This window comes from Heterocephalus glaber, unplaced genomic scaffold (assembly GCF_053883595.1).
Source record: "Heterocephalus glaber isolate CG9 unplaced genomic scaffold, H.glaber_assembly_v1.0 deba00000071, whole genome shotgun sequence".
Taxonomy (NCBI): domain Eukaryota; kingdom Metazoa; phylum Chordata; class Mammalia; order Rodentia; family Bathyergidae; genus Heterocephalus; species Heterocephalus glaber.
The window spans coordinates 27,375,768-27,398,154 of record NW_028258137.1 but is presented as its reverse complement, the minus strand read 5'-3'; the positions used below and the strand labels follow the sequence as shown (position 1 = coordinate 27,398,154).

General features: G+C 52.4%; 1 protein-coding gene across 10 annotated transcripts in view; it reads left to right on the top strand.

Annotated features, from left to right (window-relative positions):
• Window positions 1-573: 573 nt before the first annotated feature.
• Window positions 574-22,387, top strand: part of Ndrg4 (NDRG family member 4) — a 40,623-nt gene continuing 18,809 nt past the window's right edge. Inside the window, exons 1-2 of one of the 10 annotated variants that reach the window (XM_087205798.1) lie at window positions 574-722; window positions 20,448-20,542. In XM_087205798.1, coding sequence (XP_087061924.1) covers window positions 20,471-20,542 — 72 coding nt within the window. In that variant the 5' untranslated portion in view covers window positions 574-722; window positions 20,448-20,470. Of the gene's footprint in view, window positions 1,072-1,214; window positions 1,619-5,665; window positions 5,803-20,447; window positions 20,543-22,387 lie in introns of those variants that run through there. The other 9 variants (XM_087205804.1, XM_013071594.3, XM_087205793.1 and 6 more) reach the window with 9 other exon arrangements.

The window sequence follows — 22,387 nt, the reverse complement described above, 5'->3', positions numbered from 1 at the left end:
GAGAGGTACTACAGGTTCCTCCTAATCTCTCACTCACTGCCATCCTGAACTTCCAAGATGACCTGGTCCAAAATTTTCCTTCTGCACAAAAAGGCTGCAATCCAGGGAGAGGCAGAGCCCCACACAAGGTCGCCGCTCCAGCCCTCGTTTTAAACTGTCTTGCCTAAATAAATATTTTTGGGTTACCAGAGCTCAATACTTTCTAGAGGTGGATCTATCCAGGGCCTGTGGTCCTCGCTCTTGAGTGGCAGGGCGAACCAGTCTTTCTGCCCCCTTTCTCACTCAGATAATGGAGAGTGAATTGGGAGGAGCAGGATCTGGCCATACTCTAGATGGGACCCTCCAGGCCCAGAAAGAACACCTCCTCCGGAGTCAGCAGGAGTTCCCCAAGGGGACCACAGGGCTCTGAAAATGGGGGAGGGGGCGATGTCCCTGGGGACCCCAAGCCTCGGTTCTTGCCGAACCCCGGGACTTTTCTCTAGCGGTTCCTAGGCAGCGGCGGGTGGGGCCGCGCGGCAGGGGCAGGGAGAAGAAGAGGCGGTGGGGTGGGGGAGGCTCTACAGGGCTGAGGTTCCCTCGGGAGTTCACACAAAGACTGAGGCCGAGGCCGCCCCCTCCCCGAGAGCCCGACGCCACGCGGCCGCAGAAGCACGGGACGGGCGGGAAGGGCCGCGCGCCGCAGAGCTCCAGCGACCTGACCGTCGCTCAGGGCGCCGCGAGAGGTGAGGAGTGGGCTGGGACGGGTGCCGACCGCCCGAGGTCTCGGCTGGGTTTGCGCGTCGCAGCGCCCCGCCGTCTTCTGCCCACCGACCCGGAGCTCGGCGGCAGGAGCTAGCAGCCCTGCGCCGGGGAACGCACCAGGGCCTGAGCGCCCACGCCCCCCATCCGCACGGGCACGCTCCTCAGCCCCGTCCCCGCCCCCAACCCCCGCCCAGTCCCCGCCCCCAGCCCGGCCCCCGCAGCGGCGGGCACGGCGGAGGGGTTCTCTAGCTGCGGGCACCTGCACGGCGCAGGGGCGGCGACGCGGAGGCCCGGAACCCGCCCGCGCGACTGTCTGCTCACCGCACCTGGGTGAGTCTCAGAGCCCCTCGCCCTGCAGCCCCAGCAGCCCCTGCAACCCTTGCAGCCCCTGCGGTGGCCGGCGCGCGCCCTCGGCCCCGCCAGCCTTGACACCCCCTGGCCCTGCACCTTCGCCCCGCGGCCCCATTCCGCCCACTCGAGGGCGGCGCCCAGCTCCTCGCTGTTCGGCCCGGCTGGGCACCCTGGGGAGCACGGCCCACCGTCGCCCGCGCCGCCCGCTACCGCGACGCCCGGGGGCGGCAGCCTCTTTGTTCGGGCTGCGGGCGCGGGGCCTCCTCCCGAGATGTCCCCCGCACCCACCCCGCACTCCCTCCGCCTCCCGGAGTTCATCCCGACCAGGTGGCGGCGGGCGCCTTGGGGGTGCGCGGCAGCGCAATTGGTGGATTTTTTTAAACCGCCTTGGAGGGGGCGGCGAGCGCTTGGCTGCGGGCTGCTGGCTCCGCTTGCTCCGCTCACCCGCACTGCTCGACTCTCCGGGCCGCGCTCCCCGCCGCCGCCACGATGAGGGTGCTGGGACACAAGATCGAGCTGCTGACAGGTACCGCGGCCCTGCCCGCCTCGCCGCCCGCGGCTTCTGAGTTGGAGCGGGCTCCGGGCCCAGTGGCCGAGGCTTTGGACGGCTCAGGTCCGAGCGGGACCGGGTGCGGAAACCAAGAAATTCGGTTAATTCCTAGTCTGGGCGCTACCTGCTCCTGGGAGGAGCCCGGCCCGGGCGAGGACCTGAGACTGTGCCCGCTGCGGTGCCCTCGGATTCCCGGTGCCCGCGTTGGGCCGGTGCGGCGCTTGCGGCTGCGTCGCGGGTCAGCGGAGCAGCCCCGTGGTGTCTCTCACCGGCCGAGCTCGCGTCAGAACCCCGGAAGGGAGCTGGGAGCCCGATCTCCAGTTACTGCTGCTCATCCCCCAAGAAAGCAGCTCCTGGGCTCCCGGCAGACCCATGCCGTGGCCTCTCTTTTGCTCCTTGCTCCCTGGCAATTTGAGCCACCCTTCTCTTGGGGGAGAAGTTTCTTACTGGGAGTAGAGGCCAAGGGACCAGGGAAGTGAGAGGCCAGATTGAACCCTGATGACTGGGGCCCCTTAGCTGCAGGCCTCTCTGAAGGGATCCGATGGCTACTGGAAGCCTGCACCCGGGGAGCAGTGGCTGAGTTCCACAGAAGACGCTGGAGGTGGGAAAGGGACTTAGGACAGAGGCCAGGGCAGAACCGGGGCGTTGGGGACTGAAGCACAGTAGCACCCGTGGCTTCCATGTTCTGCCTAGGGAAGTACAGCAGAGAAAGCCAGGCAGGAGCTGAAGGCCCCAGTCCAGACCCCCCAGACCTGGGCTTTGTGGGTGCTCAGTCTGTGTTTACTTGATGACACAAGGAATGAACACATTCCTGTTGAGGGCCTCTGGCACCCAGAGGTTTGGTCCCTGCCCTAAAGGACCCTATTGGCTGGTACAGGAGGACAGAGCACAGGATTTCTAAGGTGGGGAAGGGGCAGTGATCTGTGAGTGCACTCAGGAAACCGGAAGGGGTCTGGAGAAGAAGGGGAACCGAGGTTAGAGCATGAAGACATAAGTGATGGGATTTCTGTTTGTAGAGAGCCAGGTGGCATGGCCAGAATCAGGGATTGGTGTGGCAGCTGGAGGGCCTGAATGAGTGTGTGGTCGGGTGGAGTAGGTCAGGGTGGGGAGTGTTAGGCTGTGTGTGCACTAACTCAACTGTGGTTTGTGGTGGGCTCATACAAAAGTGCAGGTGGGGATTGTTCGTGGGCCCTGGACGCCCTGGCTGGCACTCACAACTGTGGGGCCCGAGCCTGTTATCCACAGGGCTGGCATTCTACCACCTTTCTCGCCAACCTTTCCTTATCATGCTCTCCTGGGAGGGCCTGACCCATTGACTTTGAAGGGAGCTGCACAGTCTGAACATGGTAACCTGGAGGGAAAGTTTGTTTAGCCTTGTGGTTTTAGGGCCCTGCCTGGAGGACAGAACTGACTGGGCCCTCGCTCCTCCTCTTCCTGGCCCCAGAGGGCCTGGAGGAGAACTGATGGGGGTTCCAGTGGGGGTCTAAACTTTGAGGTTCTGATACAGTGTGTCTTCATCTCCTGGATGCCGGGTTAGGAGCCTTCCTCCCTCATCATGGGCTCGCCTGATTATGTCCAGGCTTTCTAGGCCCCTGCACAAACTGGGACAGGACCCTCTTAGTCACGGTCATCAGTCACAAACTCCTAGTTTACCTCAAATCTGGCCCTGGAAGAGACAGCTCATCCCCCCTGTGCCCTTACCTCTCTGTACAGCTCCCTCTTGTCCTCTTCCTTGCTACATAGATCTGGATTCCAGCTCAAGGCCCACGGCTAGTCAGCTGTGCGATTTTAGACCAGTCACTTAACCTCTGACTTCAGTTTTCTCATTTTGAAGATGGAACCATTGACTCCTCCATCCGAGAGATGTGAGGCCTGCTGAGATAGTGCAGGTGACACACCTGGTTGGGACCTGTGCCCTGAGGGACACCTCTCAGTCTGCGTCTCCCCTCTGATTCCTTGGTCCTGGCTGTCCCCGTCACGGAGATCCACCTGCCCTTGGGTGGTTGGCCGCTAGGGGCTTTGGATCTGCCTCAGCCCCTTGATCCCTGCTCACATGCAGCCTTGAGATTCCCGTTTGTCTCCCCCTTTGGATCATAAGCAGCTCAGTGCCAGGTTGGTGGCAGATTTATTGTGGTGACATGCAGCAAGTGCTCAATATTTGCTGACTGACTGAGTCCAGGCTCCCTAAGCCCGCTCACCAGCTGTGCTTCCAGGATAATTTTGTAGAGGCTTCAAACTGCCTGTCCTCTCCTTGGTCTTAGAAAATTGTTTCACTGAACCTTTTTTAAAACTTCTTATCTATTTAGTTCTACATATAGTTTCACATTCTCTTATTTTATTCTCATGCCCATTTTACCAGTGACGTTAGCCACTTCCTCAGTTCGTATGGCTGAGAAGCCATGGATCCAGCTGTGAGCCTGAGTGCTGACCCGGAGTGGTGCCTGGGGTCTGAAGTGCCTGGCTCTGACCAAGTCGCAGCTGCTCCGTGCCTCGATTTCTGCCCTGTAAAAGGCATCCCGGTCTTTTAGAGAGTGGGGCCTCTGTCTGGGTCCTTTAGAGAGTAGATATGTACCAGTGTTGAGTGCACCATCTGGCAAGTGCAGACCTCCTTGGTGTCCTGGGGTCTCTCCTTCCCTTGGTTCCAGTATCCAGAGTCCCTTCTCTGGGTGTCCCAGTTCTATCCCTGGGCTCTCTGCACAATCCAGGCCCCTCTGAGGTGCTTCTGTGGGAGATTTTACTGAGGTCTCAGGTTCCCACTACTTGGGGTGGAGTGGGACATGGTATCCAGGATTGGGCCCTTCTGGCCAGATGTCCTCAGCTCTGTGAGGTGCCCAAAACCAGGCCCAGTGAATCTTTTTATTGGGAAGCAAAGTGGGTGGTGATAGAGCCCTGGGAGGCTTCACTGATAACCAGTGCTGTTTGAGGCCTGCAGTTCCCAAGCTCCCTCCCTGGGTCTTGCTGCAACAGCACAAGGAAAGCAGCAACCTTGCAATCTGAGGATGTGAATCACTGGGTCTCCTCCATGCTCCTCAGTGCCTGGGCAAATTCCTGCCTTCTCTGAGCCTCAGTCTCCTTATTAGTAGAATGAGAACATGGATCCACCTTGTGAGCATGGTAAGAGCTGAGATGATGCTTGAGAAGTCCAGTCTGTGGTCACACCTGCATGCAAGCTCCTCAAAGTCCTCAGAGGGCAGACTCTTAGTGCTTGTGGTAGCTAGGTGACTTATTGTGTAGTGTGATGCAGGAAAGTGGGACATCAGTCTGTTTTATTTACGTGCATCTGTACTTAAACACTGTTTCCAAGATGGCAGTGATGTATCAAAAGCTTAATATATATATGATCTGTGACTCAGCAGTTGAAATTTTAGGACCAAATAAAGATGTGTGCAGAGGTATTTATTCAAGGATGTTTATTCCGTGATTGTTTATGGAGGAAACAAAGTGGAAACAAGTGGCTAGCAGAAGAATGCATTCATACCTGAGAACCCGTAACTCACACAGGTGGCTGTGAATTACGTTGCCAGAGTTACTGAGCCACCTGAACAGATGTCCCTTAGATGAGTACGGTGATAATAATGATGACAGCTCACATGTGTATGGCATTTGCCATGTGCCAGACATGGTCCCAAGTGCTTTCTCTACATTAATTCATCACCATAGCAACTTCGGAAGATATGTGCTATGATTTTCCTCTTTTACAGATAAGGAAACTGAGGCACAGATCTGTTACATAATTTGCCAAAGGTCAGTGACTGGCTGGAATTTTAACCAGAATATCTGGCTACAGAGTCCAAAAGATGTTTCAAAGCAGCGTTTTTTGCTATTAAAAATATCTTTTTCAGGGTACAGATGTCCATTGAAAAATGAATAAAAAGATAGAGTTGGAACCTTAACAGAGGTTTCCTCTGGGTCGCAGGATTTAATGTGATTTTTTTTTTCACTTTCTTTTGTCCCATTCTTCTCATTTTTCTCAGTGAGTATGTATTACAGGAAATTCAGGTTCTGGTTTTGTTTTGTTTCCAGTCCTGGAGATTGAACCCGGGAGCACTGAGCTACATCCCAGGCCTTTTTGTTTTTGAGACATGGTCTTGCTAAATTCCCTAGGCTCACCACAGACCTGAGTCCTCTTGCTTCAGCCTCCTGAGTAATTGTGATTACAGGTATGTACCAGCACACCCAGTTTCAAGTTCTGGGTTTTTTAAAAATTTAAATTAACTAATGCACAGAAGAAAGCACTGAGCTCTGTGGTTCTGATGAGAACCAGTCCCCTGGGAATTCTGAAGTGGCCCTGAAGTCCTTTGTGCTCAGAGGAAGGCCAAGGGAGGAGGAGCTGTTTGGGTGGATGCTGGAGTTGGTGTTCCATAAGTCTAGAGGGAGGAAGTCCCTGCAGGTGAAACAAACAACATGGGCAAAGGTGGGGTTTGTGGGGTTCAGGACCTTCTGCAGTAAATCTATGCCTTCATTTCTCCCTCTAGGGTTAAAGGTATGCTGGGTGAATCACGGCCCCCAAAGATACTCAGATTCTGATCTCTAGAATCTGTGAAGGTTGTCTCATATAGCAAAAGGAACTTTGCAGATGAGACTCAGGCTCTTGGATGGGGAAATTTCCCAAGATCATCCACATGGGCCCTGAATGCATCCACATGTGTTCTCATGAGGAGGAGGAGGAGAGTTGGCCATAGAAGGGCCATGTGCTGACCATAGCAAGGTGCTCTGCTGAGGGAGGAAGGGCCTCGTGCTGAGGAGGGCAAGAAATGCAGTCCTGGAAGCTGAGAGAGGTGGGGGTAGCTTCTCCCCAGACTCCCCAGATGGGACCACCCCTGCCCAAACCTTGACTTTGGTCCACTGATGCCAATTGTGGACTTTTGCCCTTTAGAACTGCAAGAGGATAACTGTGTAATGCTGTAAACTACTGGGTTTGTGGTGATTTGTCAGAGCAGCCCCTGGAAACCATTTCCTGGTATGTGTGCACATCAGACCTTTGCCACAGCCTCCACCACGAGGGTGGCCAGCACGCGGCACTGTGGTCCAAAAACCGGGTTCTGATCATCCCTGACCACGTGGCTTTGTGCTGAGCCCAGCCACTACCTGCTTGTCCCTTTCACCTGAGGGCAGGGGCTGACAGGACAGGCACTGATGCCCATTGATGCACTCTGTCCTATGCAGTGCCGTGGGAGCCCTTTGGAGACGACAGAAATATCTCTGGAATGTCTTCCCCTCAGAGTATGTGTGTGGGGATCCCATGGCCAAGTCCAAGCTTTGTGCCCCCTACCATAGTCTGCATCTCATAGTATTTCTGACAGCTCTAGTGGCCAGGCTTCGGAGTACCAGAAGTGACTTTTAGCAGCCCTGTCCCCTTGGTGTTCTGGAGAAGATGTGTGTTAGGCCTGGGCATTGGTAGGGGACAGGGAAGGCAGCTGGCTCCTCCTTGGAGTTGTTAGGTGAGCCCTGGAACAGCCTTTTCCTCATCCACCCAGTAATGGGCCTGCTGCCCCCAAAGCCCTCTCCAGTTGCAGGTGTTTGCTGTGTACTCAGCATACTGGGATGGGCAGAGAGGGGTAATGGTCAGGTGGCCCAGAGGTGACCCAGGATGACCTGGGGGAGCTTTCCCCATCACAGCCTAGGATTCACCTTTAGCAGTGCCTGGGTTGGGAGGGTCTTGCCCTGCCCAGCCCTGGAGTAGACGGTAGTGTGGCCATTCAGGTGCGGCGGAGAGACTGGCTGTAAGCCTCTGAGGTCCTCCAAGACCCCATTGAGGCTGTCCTTCCATGTGTGATTGCCAACAGGATAGCTAGGGTGGTGGGCTTCACTTGGCTCTGGAGACCATGGTGGTAAAAAAGAACTTAGAAGTTATGTCAGGTTTCTTGGTACAGAAAGGGGAAAGTGAGGTGTCCATGGCCAGCACCATGTGCACAAGGACATCAGGCTCAATCTCTTTCTCCCTGCTCCTGCTAGTTTGGTTGTTTGGGTTGATTGAGTTCTAAACCAGAGCCTTCCTCATGATGACAAGATGACTGCTGACTCACAGACCATCCTTCTGGTAGTCCCAGCAAAGAACTTCTCTCCCCCAACAATTCCAGCCAAGACCTAGTCATGATTGGACACCACACTCCTCCCTGAACCATCTCGGAGACTGGGCCTTGTGCTCTGTGCTCTTGGTTTCTAGGCCACAAACTCCTCTGACTCTTTTACCTCAATGTCTTCTTACTCTACTGACTTTTCTTCATTGCCTTTCTCCAGGGCTCAGTCCTGGGGCATCATCTCTGCCTTTGTCACTCCCTAGTTGACCCCAGCTGGTCTCCTTGAGCACCATCTGGATAATGGTGTTCTTGGACCCGAGACCCCCAGGCCTGACGCCTCTCCAGGGTCTGAGTGCAGACTGCACCCACCTGCCTATTCGAACCTCCACCGGGCCCAAGTTTCAAACCGAATCCCTCATCTTTCCCCAAATCTCTTCTTCCCAACTCACAAATGGCCACCCAATGAGTCCAGGGGCTCAGGACACACTCCAGGTCACTCTTCCCCTTTCCTCCGTCATCCTCATCAGATGCGTCTGCAGGTCCTGTCATCCCTGCCTGCAGGACGAATCCCGACTCTGACTCTTCACCTCTGCCTGCCGCTGTGTGGGCCACCAGCACTGCGCTTCTGGAGCACTGTGAGGACAGGTCCCCCTCTATCCAGCCTCGCCCCCTCCTCTGTCCCCTACATGGCAGGAAGAGGGACCCTTGTGATGAAAATCCTATCTCAACACCACTCTGCCGAAAACCATCTGATACACTTTCACACTCAGGAGAAGCCGAGGTTTTCCTGTGAATATAATAGGTCTGGCGCCCTGGCCCTTGCTCCTCTTGCCTGCCCTGCTCTGCTCCAGTGCCCTGACTGCTCTCATTTCCATGAAGCACCAGGCACCAGGGCATTGGCAACCAGCCTTCACACCTCTGTGCCCGGGGGCCTGAGTGCCCCTCCCAGACATCCCCAGGGCTCACACCCTGTCTTCCTTCAAATCTTTGCTCATGTCATCTTTTCCACAAGGTGATTTAGGTTGCAGCCCCCAGAGTCTGCTCTCTGTCCCCTCCTGTGACACCGCTGCTTTCATTGCACTGAGAACGTCTGACACAGCATATATTCACCTAGATTTGTTGATTGTCTGCCTCCTCCTCTGGAAACCTCCACAAACATGGGAATTTTGTCTGTAACTCTCAGTATTTTATCTCCAGTGCCTGGAATAGTCCCTGGAATACACAGGTTGAGGCTCCCTATCCAAAGTTGTTGGGACCAGAGGTGTTTCATAGTTCAGGTTTTTTGGATTTCGGCATAATTGCATAAACTTTCCTGGTTCAGCATTCTTAATCCAAGAGTCTGAAATCCAAAAATGCTCTAAAACCCAAAACTTTGTGAGCCTAATCTCATTGCTCAAGAAGTTTTGGACTTGAGAGGATGCTCATTGCATAGGTGCTCAGGCAGTATCAGTGAATGAACACATACCTAGGTCCATTCTTTGGCCACCTCCTGCCTGAGCCATGGGAACTGAAGATGGGGGAGAGAGGTTTCCCAAAGGGACACACAGGAGCTGTTAGAAGAAGAAAGGGACCAGGTGCTGGCCGGGCACGGATAACAGGAGCCCCTCTCCCGCAGATGTGGCGTTTAAGGCAGGACAGCTCTGGGAGTTGCTTAGAGTCCTTCATTGCCGGGTGAACATTGTTCAGACTGCCAGTGAACCGAGCATTCAGAGGAGCAGGGCCCTTGGTGAAAGAGATGCTCCCTCACCCCTCTCTGTGCTGGACACTGTTGCAGGTGCCTGTGCTGGAGGAGGCTCACTGCCTCAGTTTACCTCTTTTAATCTTACATAAAGATCCAGGACAAGGATTGCTTTTTTTCTGAGAAATTTGCCAAATCGGGCCAAGATACACCGCTGAATTGAGTGAGGTACCTGTATCAAAGAAGCTTGAGAGTTTGTGACGAAAGTGCCAAACTAAGCTTTGTAACTTTTTCGTGTTGGTCATGATGGAGGACAGTTGTGAGTTGTGGATGGGAGGGGCTGGTGCACTGATTTCAGTCTCCTGGAGTGATTCACTTGTCAGGTTGTGCACTCAAGGCAGGGAGGAAGCTGCAGATTCTGGATTAGCTCAAGCATTTCCCTATTTTCCTTTGGGAAAAGCCCCATCTTTTCCTTGATCTCCTTTAGCATGGTCAGATGGGCATCCAAAAAAAGCTCCCAAATTTAGATTAGCTTCAACTGTGGGTGACAGAAAGCTCATGGTAAAAATAGATTAAACAAGATAAAAAGACATTTCCCTCTTTGCCGAGAGCATTTAGAAATAGACTATCACAAGACGTGACTTCATGATCTCAGTCACCTACACTCCTTTAATATTACTTCTCTGCCACCTTGAGGGTCCAACATGGCTGTTCAAGTTCTTGCCATCATATCTGCATTCCAGCCAGCTAGCAGAAGAAAGTCAGAGTGGCATGTCTCCTCTTTCAAAACTACTACTCCCAAGTCACATGCTTCCATAACATCTCACTGGTGGAACATTGTGTGGTCATAAGTAGACTTTATTCCCATCATTCACCTGCCTGCCTAAAACTTGGGAATCTATTATTGAGGGAGAAGGAGAGAATAGATATTGGGAGACAATGAGCAGTCATTGCTACTGTGGAACTTGTTCACTTGCTACATGCAGAAGCTGCCCAAATGGAATGTGTCCCTGCCCCTGTGCTTGGAGTGGTAAGGGTTGGAGGTTTGTGTTTGGCACCTGGAGCCATGTTGTGTAATGGAGCTCACACATTGGTGCTGTGACTTCATGAAAGAGCACATTTTTCTAAATGCACAATTCTATGGTGGTTGTTTTTTTTTTGGTACTGGGGATCGAACTCGGGTCCTTGTGCTTTCGAGGCAGGTGGCAGAACCACTGAGCTAAATCCTCGGCCCCTAAATGCACAATTCTAAACTGCACAGTTTTTCACAATTTAGCATCTCTAAAATCAGGGATGCATCCTGCAGTCTCTGTCGGCAAAGTGGGCGTTGTGACTGTGCCTTTATTACTGTCCTTTGAGCATCAGAATTTTCAGAGTGGCTGTCAGCAGCTCTGAACGAGCTCCGGAGAAAATATGACACCCAGAGGCCACATGGCCAGCATCCTAGACACCTAGCAGCCACGCTGCATGGGGAGCGCCAACACCACAACTCCATGACAGAGATTCGGGGGCATCAACCTCAGAATGCAAACAAGCTTTCGGAAGACCTTAAACAACTTGTTCCGATTACATTTTCCTTTTTTAAGAATTGACCTGAGTGAAATGTTTTTAAAAATCTGAATCTAACTCTAAAATAATTCTTTCTATAAGTACAATACCAAAAAAAAAAAAAAACCCACCTGATAAGAGCTCGGCATGTGGATATCAGTTCCCAAACTGATTTGTATGTGCCCTAAGAAGGAACAAATAAGCAAAAGTATTGTGGAGCATGAGAGCCAGGTTTCTCACCACTGAAGAAAAAAAAATACACATAAAGAAAATGAGGGGAGCGAGCATAAATTCTTTAGTGTCGAGTTGGAGTTAGAGAAATTAGAAGTATAAATTTCAGGTTCTAAGTGCACATGCAGATGGATTTCGAAGCAGGCCTATGTTCGTGTCTCAGATTTCCTAGCTCTGCCTGCTGAGCTTGGGACCCCAGGAGCACTGAACACACTGAGCACCCAGCCTCAGCTTCGAAGCAGCTTTCCCCAAAGAAGGAACTGGCGCACCCTGGAGAAGTGACTGACTTCAGGATTGAAGCAGAAAGTACAAGATGAGTTTTGAACATCTAATGAGTCTATAAAATTAAAAACTACTCAAAAAGTCAGGGGTGCACCCCCCCCCCCCAGGAGACTCTAAGCCGCCAAAGAGCAGTTTGAACAAGGAAATTTTAAAAAGCAATGGAGTTTAGCCTATAGAACAAATATCCGTGAATCCGTACTGATATAAATAAATAATGGGACAGATAAGTGGAGGAGAAAAGGTGTCTCTTTCTTCCAGGAGATGTCAAGTGATGAATGTAGACAAGAAAATGGAAGTAGAAAAGTATCATTAGGTGAGCCCCACAGCAAAAATTGTTATGGGCAAGAATCATCAGTGATTGCTAAAATAAGGCAAAAGTCTGAAGAGAAACAGGATGTTTCCGTGGTCTCTGCATGTCTTCCTGTACATACGTACTCATCACGGGGGGAAAACAGTTACTGGGGAGAAGCCTGGATGACACTACCTTAACCCAAGCGGTCAAGGTTAATTAACAGCACCAGCGATGAGACAGATGGACACCGTGTGCCCCCGGACCTGATGCACCAAGAAGTGACTGATTTCTGTTGTGTCCTTGCCGGAAGTGCCTGACTTCAGTCCAGTCATGAGAAAACTGCAGACAAACCCAAACTGAGCCACTCTGCAGATTAACTGACAAGCACTTTTCCGAAGTATCAGGGTCAAAAAAGCCAGGCGTGGTGGCACAGGCCTGTAATCCCAGCTAAACATGAAGCTGATGCTGAGGCAGGAGGATCATTGTGCGTTCTAAGCCAGCCTGGACTACATAGTGAGACCCTGTCTCAAAAAAAAAAAAGATTCATGAAAGACAAAGATTGAGAAACTGTCCCCAGTAAAGAGACCGAAGGGATGTGACAACCAAATGGAATGTGGCCTCCTGGATTAGGTCCTGACCTGAAATGAACAAACAAAAGAAGTCATTATTGGGAACATTGGTGAAATTTATATAGGATCTGTTAATTAGTACTAGTATTATATCAGTTTTATTTCCTAGTTTCTCCCAACTGTATTATGTTTCTGGGGCCGGGGATTTAGCTCAGTGGTGCCGCCGCCTGTATTATGTTTCTGTAGCATGGCATTGGGGAAAGCTTAGTGAAGGGTGTGTGAGAAATTTCTGTGTTTTTTGCAATTTTTCTGTAAGCCTACTTTTTTCAAAATAAGTTAAAAGGGGAGGAATTGTTATGTCTTAATTTAATTGGCAGCATTTTTCTTATTATTTTAAAGTGTGTCACTTGTAATCAGTGGTATCTTAGATCTGATAAAACCTGCTGTTGAGAATAAAACTGTCCCACCAGGTGTAGTGGTGCGCACCGTAATCCCAGCAGTCTGAGAGGCTGAGGCAAGAGGATCGCAAGTTTGAGCCCAGCCTGAGCAGCTTTGGGGCTTAGCAAGACCCTGCCTCAAAATGAAAAAATAAAGGGGTGGGAATGTAGCTCAGGGTGAAGGCCCTGGACTCAATCCCCAGTACTGCTAAACAAAGCAAAACGGCAGCAACAACAAAAAAAACCTTCCCTTTTACCCCCTTCCAAATCCTTATCTCCCTCCCCAGAGACAATTTACCCTGAGTCTTTTGAGGATTTCTTTTTTACTTTGACAATATGTGAACCAATTCAGTGTATCTGTTTTTTACATAAATGGGATTATCTAGCTGCATATTTTAGAATGCTTTCTCTTTCTGTGGGTAGAGCGACCTTTTAAAATAGCTGCATGGTACTCCTGGGCACAGAGGCTCCATAATCTGTGTAGCCGTTCTCCCGATGTGCATTTGTTGTTTCCACTCCTCCGATTCCCCACAGTGCCTCACTGAGCATCCCCGTGCACTGTCTCTGTGTGTGCACATCAGTGCTTGCCAGGTGCTTGCATTTGACAAACTCCCAGGTGGCTCCCAGACAAAGCTGAGCCCACCGCAGTCCCGCCAACAGGAGGTGGACGTGTGGTGCCCGTCTCCTCTCCGCTCGCCAGGACTGCATGTGACCAAGTAGTAGTTTGGAGTTAGAGTGAAGGAGAAGCATCCCTTTGTGTGCTCATTTCTTTGCATAGAGCAAAAATGTACCGAGTGCCTGCCCAGCACTGTCCTCCACACAGGGATCATCACCACCACCAAGGAGCAAAACCCCTGTTCTCGAGGGTCTGGGAAGGTGTTTTTGAGCAGCTCTCGATACCTCATTATGTCATTTGCATTTCCTTGGTGGCTAATGAGGAGGTCCAAATGCTTTCCCTGTGCTTTTCACCTGCTGCATCTCCAGCCTCCTGGTCCCAGACCTTGGCCCATGGTTCCGTTGGCTCCAGGGTCTTTTTCTTTCTCCCAGCTGAGCCTGGAATGAGAGAGCTACTAACGCTGTTCCCCTTTAGGTGGTCTAGTAAGCTCCATGGGGAGGTTGGAGACTCCAGTAAGATTTGACAGCGAGGAGAGAATCTGGCTTAAGATGCACGAGGTGGACCCGGGGGGGGGGGTGCACACCTGTGAGACTGAAGCAAGAGGATCCCAAATTCAAGCCCAGCCAGGGCAACTAAGTGAGACCCTGCAAATAAATAAATAAATATGAATGAATGAATGAATGTATGTTAGGGATATAACTAAATGCAAAAGCCCTGGGTTCAATCCCCAGTACTGGGAAGAAAAGAAATTCATGAGTGGCGAACGTGCTCAGGCTTCATCTGCCTCTGCCAGGGTTTGTGGCCAATCTCATTGCCTCAGAAACCTCTGGCAAACCAACCCTGTCCACCAGCTTTGCATGGAGTGGTGGACAGAGACCTCTTGAGAGCTTCTCCAAGCCTTGTGTTGTACCTGTTCCCAAAGTGAAGTTGGAGCAGTGGAATTTGACTGACGGGAATGTTCATCCTGTACCCTTCATGCAGTTTCTGGGGCAGGTTAGCCTGGGGGATTTCCAGTCTTCCTCACATGTACGACTTGTTCAGTTCAGCCATTGAGGATGGAGTTGGACAGATGAACAGGGTTGGGCTGTGGGAGGACAGAGCAGTAGGGAGATGACAACCCTCACCCACACACTCATGGGCTACTGAGAAAACATAGCCAGGGTGCCTTAGTCACTTTTCCATCACTGGGACAAACTACCCAACACCCATGATTTAAAGGAAGAGAGACCTACTTGGGCTCACAGCTTTTTCAGAGCTTTCAGTCCATGGTCAGGAGGCTCAGATGAGAAACTGCATGGTGGAACGGCCTGCTGTGGAGGGAAGCTGCTGCTGTCACAGCAGCCTGGAGGTGGAGAGAGAAGGGAAGAGCCCGGAGGCGACACTCAGTCTGGTCAGGTGGGGTGTGTGTGTCAGGCGGGGGAATCAGCCTCTCGAAGCAAGTCTACAGTAGCGCTGCATAATCCAGTCCCCTTCCTCAGCCCCACCTAGGAGCTCAGGGCCTTTGGTTCTACTCTACCTGAAGCACAACATTGGACCCCGGCCTTGGGGCTCGTCCAAATCTGGGTTTTATTACTTCCCAGATGTAAGACCTTGGGCTGCTCATTTCACCACTGTGTGCCTCACTTCTTCAGCTACAAAATAGGGTGGGTAACAGTATCTGCCTCTGAGAGGTGAGGTGGGGTCCAGGGAGTCTCGTGTGAAAATGCCCCAGGGGTACCAGGAACTTTGGGAGCACTCAGCAATAGTAAGAATTCCTTTTGTTGTTATGGTTGCAGGGATGTGATGAGGAAGGGCAGAGGGAGCAAGCAGCAGGCTGGAGGGCACGTGTGTCCCTGCTGCATCAGCTGTGCCTTTAGCTGTAAGTGCCAGAACCCAGGCCTCACTGCCTGAGCAAGCACAGCAGGATGTGCTGGACAGGGTGTGTTGGCAGGGTGGGTGGTGGTCGTAGTTGGGGGATAAGGATTCATGGAAACCTGAGGAAAAGGCAGGTCAGGCACAGATCAAGGGACTGTTGCTAGGAGGAAGAAATGGAGGCCGGCCAGGAAAACAATCTCTTATCCGGCCCCCCCACCTGCCATCTCAGCAGGGAGGCAGGGTACATGCAGGGTGCAGTGTCATAGTGGATGCTGAGTCCCCTTCCTGGTCCTGCCTTGGGAGGTTGCACCAGCATTCCTTCCTGTGTCTTTGTTTTCTTGTCTGTGAAATGGGGATGTTGGGAAAGACTGTGGCTGTCTCTCAGCCCACCCCACCCCAGTGCTGTCTCAACCCTCTGAGGTCAGGATAGCAACAGGGAGAGCCACACGGGGACCAGCCACCTGGAGGGCTCCAACCCTGCTGCCTGCGCAGTGCAGTTGGAAGGTGATTCCCTGCTTTGGGGGGTCTCGGGCTTTTCACACAGGTGCTGGAGTGGTGAGGGTGGGTCAGGTCAGCCATCTAAATCACCATCTGATGTATGTTTGCTCCCTCACTGAGGTCCCAGACAGCAGTGGGGCTGGAGGGTATTGTGGGAGCACAGGTTTGGACATGGGTTGTTCTCCCACTGTGACATCCTCATCTCTCAGTGACTCGGCCCTTTCCCCAGGGTGGAGATGTCACGCCTGGTCTGGCCCTGCCAGTTGCTGCAGCTTAATGCATTTGCCCGTGGCTCTTCCCATAACCAGAGGACCTGATAGCTGCTGAGTGTGCAGCCTCCTCGGGGCACTCTGGACCCGCCCTTGATGGTGACCTCCAGGGCCCCTCCCTCTGCGGGGGAGAGACGCAAGCAGCTCCTCGGTACCGCCTCTCAGTCTCTGCGTTAGTTCCCATCCTGGGCTTGGTGAATGGTTGGCCTTTCTTTCTCGTGTTTCTCAGCAGGACAGCATTGTGTTTCAGGGTTAGGAATCATCTGAGCTGGCACCATACACCCTTCCCACCTCTGCCCCCCCCCCCGGCACCAAATGTTGGTAGGAGGCCCCTGCCATTGAGATGCCAGAAGTCCCCTAGTGTACTTCTAAATGCCTCCTACCATCCCCTACCACTGCCTAACTAGTTCTTCCCATCCTACCATTCCTTAAATAGAATTTTTAAAAGAAATAAAATAACAAAGAAAACAAAAGAATTGATTCATTCTGTAGGGTGTGTAACCACTACTAATCAACTTAAGCACTGATTGGATAGTTTCAGGAACAACTGTAGTAGTCACTGATATTTTTAACCTGATAAGTCGGAGAGTTCATATGCTCAGGTCTCATCACAGGATCACATTTCCGGAAACACAAACTAGCAACCAAAGCAGTGGAATGGGAATGCAGTTCCTCGATGTGAAGTTAGCAGTCTGACCCTGCTCTGGGGAGCTTCCCACACTCGCTCCTCGTTTGCCACTCAGCCAAACTGAGAGTCACCCAGGGCTCCATCGCCTCCCCAAAGGGGCCCTTTACTCTCCCGTGACCCCTTACTGTTCTTTCCTACCAACAGCAGCTCAGCCTCTCGTCCAGAAGGAATGACTCCTCTAACAGCCAGAAGGAGAAAAAATGTCTTAGGTAGGCAAGGGAAGGGAAGGAAAGCCCCACTCACTCCCTCCCTCAGCTACATTCAGTTACTTTTGTTCCACGTAGCTATATTGTAAGGAAACACTTTCATTTCAGCCAGTCAGGGTGGTACACACATGTAATCCCCCACTCTGGGAGGCTAAGGCAGGAGGATGCAAATTCGAGCCCAGCCTGAGCAGCTTTGGGACTTAGTGAGACACTGTCTCAAAATTTTAAAAAGGACTGGGGGATAGGATAGTTCAGTGTGAATGCCCTGGGTTTTAACCCCCAATGTCACCCAAAAAAACAAAATCCACTTTCATTTGAAAGGCATTTAAAAAAAAAATTATTAGTACATGTTTGAAGTACGTAATGTTTACATTGCTCCTGTGGAGTTAGTATATCTACCTAACACATCTTAATTCTAAAAGGCATTCTGCTTACCTCAGAACCTTCTGAGGTGGGCAGGGATGGCTAATGTTCCTCTTTTGTGAGTCAGTGAGCCTTTTAGTGATTTGCCCAAAATGAACGCAGGCAGAGAGCGAAGTGGTGCCCGTGGTGTCAGTGTCTCCAGGGCTAACCACTGGTGAGCACAAAGGCTGGGCTTCGTCCCAGGCCTGTGGAGGTTTAAGCAACGTGTTCCCTCTGGGGGTGAGGGGTTGGGGGGGGAAGTGAGGAGAGCCATCGTGTTGCCTCCTAGACCCCGGGTTTGTCCCCACTCCCTGTGCTGCTGAACCCCTCGCAGACTTTAACTCAGCTTCACTACAGAAGGTTGGTAGCATCTTCTCATCTTCTCATAACGTACCATCCAGCTGGGTTTTTAAAAAAATCATAACTTTCTTGAGAAAAGCCTCTGCTCCTCCCCCTGTGGGAAAGTCCACTCTGGCCTCTGTGTCCTGGATCCCCAACACAGCCTGGCCTGCTGTTTCCCATGGGCTGGGACATTCTGGTCTCTCCCTACCCCATCCAGGCCCCTCCCTCCATCCCAGGCCATCTGTCCCTTTTAACAGCGCTGTCCGTGGGGAGGATGGTCCCTGGCTGGCTCTATAATGGGCCTGGGGGAGGCCAGGACACCCCAGTGCTGCCCGGTCACTGAATTGAGTTGGGTTTTAGGGAGGCATGTGGCTAAAAAAAACCCTAGTGGGGAAGAGTGTCCCATGGTGCGGGAAGGGACTTGCCTAGGGGAAGGGACCGATGAGTGTGCACACATCCCAGAGGATGCAAGAAAAAGGAAAGAGGATGCCTTTCTAAAAATACAGCCCATCTGCATCGTGTGAGCTAGTTTCCTCGGAAACCACCACCAGGAACAGAGCCCCCCTGTGCAGAGGATTGGATCGGGCTCTCCAGTGGCTTCGCAGCTCTCCTGTGGGGTTCTGGGGCCTGAGTGATCAGTACTCCCAGCCGGCTGGACACCCAAACCCCAACTAGGATCTAGCGGGGACTCCCCAGTTCTGCGGTTCCTGCTTCTTGTGACACAAGGGTGGGGAAGGCCCGGAGCTGCCAGCTGGTCTCATGCCACAGTGATGGCTTTCATCCAAGGCCCCGTGCCCTGAGCTGTCTTTATCCCTGGGCTCTGTATAGGGAGAAACCAGCAGGGTGGGTGGGAAGGTTATCTCCCAACCAAGCAGCTGGTGTGATTGTGAGTTTTCTGGGAAGGAGAGAAAGTCTGAGGCTTCACCCTTGAAAAATATCTAGATATAGAGTTGGAAAGGAAGGGAGGGAAGGAGGAAGGAATAAATGGAAGAATCGAGGAGTTAATTCATCCTTTCACCCTCCCTGGTTAGATCGCCATAGTGGTACAGGATGAGCATGAGTACTAGACTAGGAGTCCAGCTCTGGCTTTGAGGACAAGTAATTGGACCTCTTATAGCCCTGGTTTTGTCATCTTATCAGGGTGAAATAAAATAGCACAAGCAAGCACTTAGGAGCTATGAGATGCTTTGTAAGAATAAGAATTTGTGGGCCAGAGATTTAGCTCAGTGGCGCTGTGCCTGCCTTGCAAGCACAAGGTCCTGAGTTTGATCCCCAGTACCAAAAAAAATTGTTTTTCAACCAATCTTTTTTTTGGTGGTACTGGGCATTGAACCCAGGTCCTTTGCACTGAGATACATCCCCAGCCTTTTATTATTTTTTATTTTGAGACAATGTCTTGTGGCTAAATTGTTTCCCAGTCTGGGCTTAAACTTGTAATCATCCTGCCTCTGCCTCCCAGAGTGCTGAGAGTATAGGCATTCTCCACTATGCCCTGCTACACTCTGTCATTTAAAAATGTTTTTTCCTGATTTCAGACTGTATACCCCAGTTTTCAGCCCTCCACCCAAGGACTATACCTGTGAACTTTTTTGTATGCAGCCTACCAGGTTTTTTCTGTGGAACCATTCCTATTTCTCACACTTGAGATAATACTGCACATTTCTTTTCTACAAGCATTTCCTCATGTTATTAAGTAATCTTTTATAAGTTACTACAGTGATATGTGTATTTGGTGACCTGTGGACAGACATGCAGCTGTGTCTAGTTTCTCTCTATTGTAAATGGCATTGTACTTGGCATTCCTGAGCTACACCATTCTCTGCCCTCTCCAGTTTCCTTAGGAAATTTCTTCCAGGGAAGGGATTGCTGAGTCTCGAGAGTATGAACTTTTAAAATAATTTTAATTCATTTTACAAAACTGCTGTCCAGAAAGATGTATCGGTGTATCGCCTGCAAGCATTATAAGCCAGTGCCCGTTTCTGTGCACCTTTGTTAGCACTGCAAGCTTCGCCAGTTCCATTTGCCAAAAAGACGAGCTTCTTTTAATTTGCATTTCTTTGACTTCTAGAGAACGTGCATATTTTTCCAGTTTTAATTCTCTTAGGAGTTTCCAGATCATGTTCTTGGCTCATTTCCCTTGGTGCGTTCTGACTGCTGCCACCCTGCAATCCAAGTTCTGGACGAACTGTGGATCCGGGGCCCTATCAGTGCCCTGCCTTTCCCACCATTGCCTCATCTGGTGACCCGTTCTTCCCGAGGGTCAGAAGCCTGGTGGTCTCCCAGAGCCACCCGGCCACTGGGCCCTGGGACCTACCATCTGGCAGCTGTGGGCTGAGAGATCGCCTGTGCCACCCCTCCCTGCAGGACCCCTCCTTAAATATCACTCTGCCTGCCACCCTGACGGTCCCCACCCCTCCCGGGCTGTCCTGGCTCCAGGAGTGCCCTCAGCTCTCCTCTTCCCCAGCCTCTCTGTCCTCCAGAATGGCGCTGTCGACTCCCGGGCCTATACCGAACCCTGGCTCCAGCCTCCCACTTGCCCTTCTGCTTCTCAGTGAGGCAGGCCTTCTTTTTTTTTTTTTTGGTAGGGGGGATCAAACTCGGGTCCTTGCGCTTGCGCAGCAGGCGGTGAAACCACTGAGCTAAATCCCCGGCCCAAGTGAGGCAGGCTTTTGCTTAAGACTGTTTTAGAGATCATTATGTGTTGCTTTTCTCTTTGGTTTCCAAACATGTTTGAACTTTTAAGAGCAATCTTTCTAAGCCAATCTTGTGGAAGTATCAGTATGGTCTCCTGGGACCCCTGACCCTACCTTCAATGTCCTCCTCCACCCGGGAGATTCAGAGCAAGGCCCAACCTCGCCCTCCCTCCTTCCCAGGGCTCCTACTGCACGACGTGACCATGGCCGGGCTGCAAGAGCTGCGATTCCCAGAGGAGAAGCCCCTGCTTCGCGGCCAGGATGTTACCGAGCTGGTGAGTAGCCCCTTCGCGGTCCTGGGCCCCAGCGCGCCACCTTGTGGCGAAGAGGGAAACCGCAGCCTTCCCTGAGGCCTTGATGGTCACGGGTAGACCCTGAATGGGGACAAGCCACCCTGAGCAGCCTTGTCCTTGCTTTGAAAGAGTTCCAGGACCAGCCTGGATTCCCAGGCGCCCAACACCCAGCTAACTTTCCTGTGGCTGCGGCTGTCTTTGAGGTTGGAGCTCAGCAGGAGAGAGCACCATTTGGTTGATGCGGAAACGCACAGACAAGTGAAGTTACTTGGCCAAGATCACACAACTAGAGCAGACTGAGGCCCCACGAAGTCCCTGGCTCTGGGCAGTCCCCAACCCCAAGGGAGGCACCCTGAGGTGCTGCTTTCAGCAGGCACAGGAACTGCCCTATCCATGCTGCAGGCTCCTCTGAGGTCCATGGGCAAGATATACCAGCAGCGCCTCAGGAGCTGTGGGACTGAGGCAGTGGAGGTTGATTTTGTCCCAGTGTCGGGAACTGAGTGCCAGACTCCAGCATCTCTTCTATCCTCCACCTTGTTAGGACGCCCCGTCCACCTTTCCTTTTCACCCTCTCTGCACCATCCTATCAGTGACTGCGACACAAACCACTGTGCAAGAAGCCAAGGGCCACCTGCTCCTTAGCTGGGGGAGTTCATCAGGCTGAGGTTCCCACTGCTTATACCTCCCAGGCCTCCTTCATTCTGCAGATGGGGAAGCCAACACCCACCCAACCCCTCAAATCTGCATCCCTGTTTTCTGCCCTGCCCTTCCTCCCCCCACCTCCTGCCTCAGGAGGTGACCAAGAGCACCCGAACAGCAAGCTAGGGGACCAGGCAGCAAGCAGGGCTCCAGAGGACGGACCTCATGAAGGGTCCCCAGAGAAGGGCACAGCCCTTAGTCAGAGTCTTGCATTAACTTTTGAGGCCTGGGTGACTTCAGGGCAGCCCTTGGGGCAGCGGGGGAGCCACACACTTAGCAGGCCCTTTGTTCCAACCTCACTCACTCCTGGCCCAGACCGCAGACCCCATTATTGCTTCCTGGGAAACTTGCAAGGGCCTCCCCAATGGTCCCCTCGCTTCTGCCCTTACAGGCCTTTAAAATACATCATGTCACTTCTCTGCTTAAAGCTCACCAGCAGCCCCAGTCATGCTCAGCCCAGCCCCTGTCCTTCTGGGGCCCAGGATGTGTTATGCACCGCCCTGCCCCATCCCTGCTCTCTCCCCCAGCTCCCTCCTTTCCAGCCTCCTTGAACTTGCCCACCACCTTCCCAGTGGTTCCTTCTGCCTGGAAGGTGTAGCCCCAGAGCGCAGGGCTCACTGCCTCTGCTCGGATGCCCCTGCTCAGAGAGGTCTTCGCTGCCCAGTGTGTCTGACCCTGACACCCCTCCCTGCTCTGTCTTGCTCCCTCTCAGACTCTGCAGCTTTCTTCTCTGTTTGATGCCCAGGTCTCCACAGCGCCCAGCATAGCTTCTTGTACACAGTTGGTGCTCAGCAAAGACATTCGCTGGGGGGAGCCACAGATTGTGGTGCAGCTCGGAGGGAAGAAGTTTTTCAGACCTTTCTGAAAAGTCCCTCTTGCCCACACCAGCCTGTCTTTCGAAGCCTCTGACCAGAGACCTCTTGTGAGGACTTGCCAGTGCATAGGGCAGCCCTTGTGGACCTCTGCATCCCATCACGTGCTGAAGGGGGCAGGGTGGAGAGCAGGTATCACTGTGGCTCAGCATCAGTGACCCTGAACAGTGCCTGGACACAGTGCAGAGAGCTGAGGCCTTCTTGGGCCCATGACACCTGTGTCTTCCACACTTCACCATACACACACACACACACA